At 31.3% G+C, this 3914-nt stretch overlaps 1 protein-coding gene across 1 annotated transcript; it reads left to right on the top strand.

The window, feature by feature from the left end:
- Positions 1-2905: 2905 nt before the first annotated feature.
- Positions 2906-3671, top strand: LOC107804760 (ferredoxin-thioredoxin reductase, variable chain-like). Its single transcript, XM_016628688.2, has one exon. It carries the CDS (start codon positions 3021-3023, stop codon positions 3513-3515), a length of 495 nt encoding a protein of 164 aa, XP_016484174.1. The 5' UTR covers positions 2906-3020; the 3' UTR covers positions 3516-3671.
- Positions 3672-3914: the final 243 nt, after the last annotated feature.

Below are 3914 nucleotides of genomic sequence, written 5' to 3'. Positions count from 1 at the left end.
TTTGAATGTAGACGTCTTGCGATTTACAAGGTTCAAAGATAAATATTTGTTCAGTTTGATCAACTTTGGACTTTGAATTATTCATTTTTTCGACCTAAACATAAAAATAGATCGAACGAAAAAATATAAAAATAATGACAACTTGGCGCAAATTATAAAACTTCCAACAATATTACTATTAACATTAATTTTTTCTTTCTATTAAGTACACTATAATGCATTCACTAATGATTGATCTATATTTACATCTTTTTAAAATTTCAATTATAGCTAGCCATAAGAGATCAATCACTCCTCTTTGAGTTCAAGAAGTGAAGAGCAAGGAGAAATCATATCCTTTGTAAATTTTCACACATATACGAAAAAGAAGTTTAGAATCTAACAGGGTGGTCTCCAAACAACTTATCCATTTTAAGAGAGTAACATTCAGATTAATTCTAATCCTTCGTGATGTTTTCTCTTTTCTTTATTTACCCTTTCTTTCTAGTCGTAGAGTTAATTGGTATAAAAATCAGAAAAGAGAAAGAAAAAAGTTAAAAGGAAAATGAATGATTAAATGGAAGAACAATATTAGTTAGAATAGAAGAAAATAATTGAAGAAATTAGAAGATGAGATGAGAAAAACAAGAGAATTAGTGTTGTTCTTTCCTCTTATTTTCTTTGTTGAATGGATAAAAGAGGGAAAGAACAATTAGAAAGGAAAGGGGAAGAGAAATTGTATCTGATGCAACAACTAAACTTTTTGAAAGATGTTGTTGTCAAATGGATTTGATCCATCACCAGGGGTGTACAAAGGAAACCGACAAACCACACCAATCCGATAATCCGAGTCAAACCAAGAAAAAAAATCCGACTTTGGTTTGGTATTGAAAAAAAAACCCGACCATAATTGGTTTAGTTTGGTTTTAACTAAAGAAAGTCAAACCGAAACCAAACCAACCCGACATTATATATATAGAAATTTTAGATTTATTTAATATATAAATATATTTATTGTGATGTAATTTATAAATATTTCTTAAATTTTTTCATAATTTTATCGTCTAGGGTATTATTTCAAAGTTGGACTTAGAACTTTTGAATGTTCCAATGCATTTTATAGTCATTAATATTAGTAAATTAAATAATGCTAACAAAAGCCCAAACCAAAATCAAATCAATATTTATGCTAACAAAAGACATTCAATTCAATACTACGAACGAGAATGTATGGAATATCTATTTTTAGTTTTGCAATAATTTAGATAAAAATACATAACCTATTTTTATTTTTTCTTTAGCGTTTAGTCATGTTATTAATATTCCCTTATTACTCTACTTATTTTAGCACGACTTAATACTTTTAGATTATGTCTATTTTTATTATGGCTTTTTAATTAGCAATATTTATATTACATAATTTTATTGTCTTTATTGTTGAATATTTTAGGATAATACCATGACACATCTCATATTTTGTATTATTTTCTTGGAAAATACTTTATATAGTTGTATCTTACTAGGATTAAAGAAATATTTTGAGCACAAGTTATATGTTTTGTTCTACGAAGATTTTACCGGGAAAAAACCCTCGAATAACCCGAAAACCCGAGAAATTTCGAAAAAATCCGAGATTGAAAAACCCGAATTTTATTGGTTTGGTTTGGTCTTTAAATTTAATAACCCGACACAATTAATTTGATTTGATAATTGTAAAATCCGAACCAACCCGACCTATATACACCCCTAATCACCACCAAGGGAAAATCTAGCCATTTGCCACTGGCACCATGACATTATTTGTTACTCTGATTGGCAGTCTACATACCAGGGGCGGAAGCACGCTTAACTAAGCGGTGTCATGCGACACCACTTCGTTGGAAAATTTTACTAAATATATGTATTAATACTGTAAGGAAACGGATAAGTAGGAAAAAATGACACCTCTTGATATAAATTGTGTCTTGGCACGTTGGTTATGTGTTTGATTTTGTATTAAGAGGTCAAAGGTTTGACCCTCAACTAGCACATTTTTCTTTTGCAAATATTTGAGAGAGTCTTTGTGGTTAAGGCTCAATAATGTCAATAGACTAAGGCTATTTCTTGTCTAGAAGTATGATAATTAAAATTAATTTTCAATTATTCTATAAATTTCGACACTGCTTACAAAAATTCCTGTGTACGCCCCTGCTACATACACATATAAATATACTGTCTCGGCCAAAACTTGCAGGTGACGTGCCAGCCCTTCGGGCCTTAATAGATCCGCCCTGTTTATAAGAGAATATGCAGGCATACTCGGGGACTAATAGTTGTCATTATATTTGAATATATAACAATGAAATTTCTACTTTATCTTATGCCATCAGAGCAAGTCAGTTCTAATTATATACATTTACCTAATTAAAACTAGCATTTAGTTACGTTTCAAATTTACCTTTTTAAAAATTCTTTACGATGAGCCTTAGTTGACCATTCACCATTTGTTTATTGTATTTTATCATCTTAGCTAAACCAATTCCAAATGTGCTAAGAAATCTATTACTCTAGTTGTTATATTCCCTTCGTCCCAATTTTGTGTTATTGTTTCACTAGACAATAAAATTTAGAAAAGAAGGAAATTTTTTTGAAATTTACGATCTAAAATAAATTATAAATATTTGTATAAGTATAAATTTCTCATTAAAGGTGATATATGAATTCAAAATTAAATTATTTTTAAATATCAAAAAATACTATACTACTTATCACATCAAAATTGTAGCCTTAAAACGTGGGAGCAATAGGCAAAATTGTTGTTTAATGGCAAATATTACTATATTAGGATATGTAATTGTCGCATAGCAGAAGCCGTAGTTAGTACTCCTCCTAAAGCATAGCCATGTAATTTCCCCTATAATAATCTCATACTTCAATCAATACTGGATAAACCTATAAATTTCCACCACCACAAAAATCTCAAAATCTCTCCCCACAAATACCAAAAAGCAAAAATAAATAAAAAATCTCCCCCAAAAACACTGTCACCCAAAATCACCACCATGACTGCTTCAAGTCCAGCTTCCTTTACATCATCAATTCTCAACATTCCCAATTCCAAAACCTCATCTTTCATTTTAAACCCTAACCCTTTTCCCCAAATCAAAGTCAACAAATCAAGAAATCCTAAAAAGCCAACCGGGTATTTCATTTCTAAGTCTGTAACAGTCGATAACCCCACCACTGTATCCTCTTCATCTTCATTGAACTTAGATGAGGGAGTTGATGAAAAATCCGCTGAAGCAATTGGGAAAGTTGGATCTAGGGTTAGGGTTACGGTTCCGTTGAAAGTGTATCACGTGCCTAAGGTTCCTGAATTGGATTTGGTAAATAGAATTGGAACGTTGAAACAATACGTGGGTTTTCATAAAGGCAAGCAAATATCAGCTAATTTGCCTTACAAAGTGGAGTTCGTGGTGGCAAATTTGGAAGGGCGAGATGGTTCGGTTAAGTTCTTGGCACATCTTAAGGAAGATGAGTTTGAGTTTCTTGACTGATTTAATTTCAGTTTTTGATTTGATAATTTTAGTGCTTTCTAAATGATTACTGTGTTCCACTGAATATATGAGAATAATCATGTGTACAAGTATTATTTTCGTGTATCATTTTGTAGATCTAATTTTTTAAATAAAAAAGATGGTTATTTTGGCTGATATCATTGGGTTTTCTTAAATTTGTTGTTACCACTATTAAAAAAGATAACATTAGCCGAGTTTCTATAGGAAACAACCTCTCTCTGCTACATGCTACCTTCCCTAGACCCCACCTGTAGTAATATACTAGGTAAATTCTGTGTAAACGTTGATGGGAAGAATTATCCGGTACTTGTGTTGGTGGGAGGTAGCAGGTACTCAGTGGAATAGTCGACCTGTGTGTAAGTTGCCCCTACACTATGT

Source organism: Nicotiana tabacum, chromosome 22 (genome assembly GCF_000715075.1).
Source record: "Nicotiana tabacum cultivar K326 chromosome 22, ASM71507v2, whole genome shotgun sequence".
Classification (NCBI taxonomy): Eukaryota; Viridiplantae; Streptophyta; class Magnoliopsida; order Solanales; family Solanaceae; genus Nicotiana; species Nicotiana tabacum.
This window is presented reverse-complemented; position numbering and strand designations above follow the sequence as displayed.

Coding starts and splice junctions, on each gene's coding strand:
- LOC107804760 (XM_016628688.2), top strand. CDS start 3,021: ATGACTGCTTCAAGTCCAGCTTCCTTTACATCATCAATTCTCAACATT.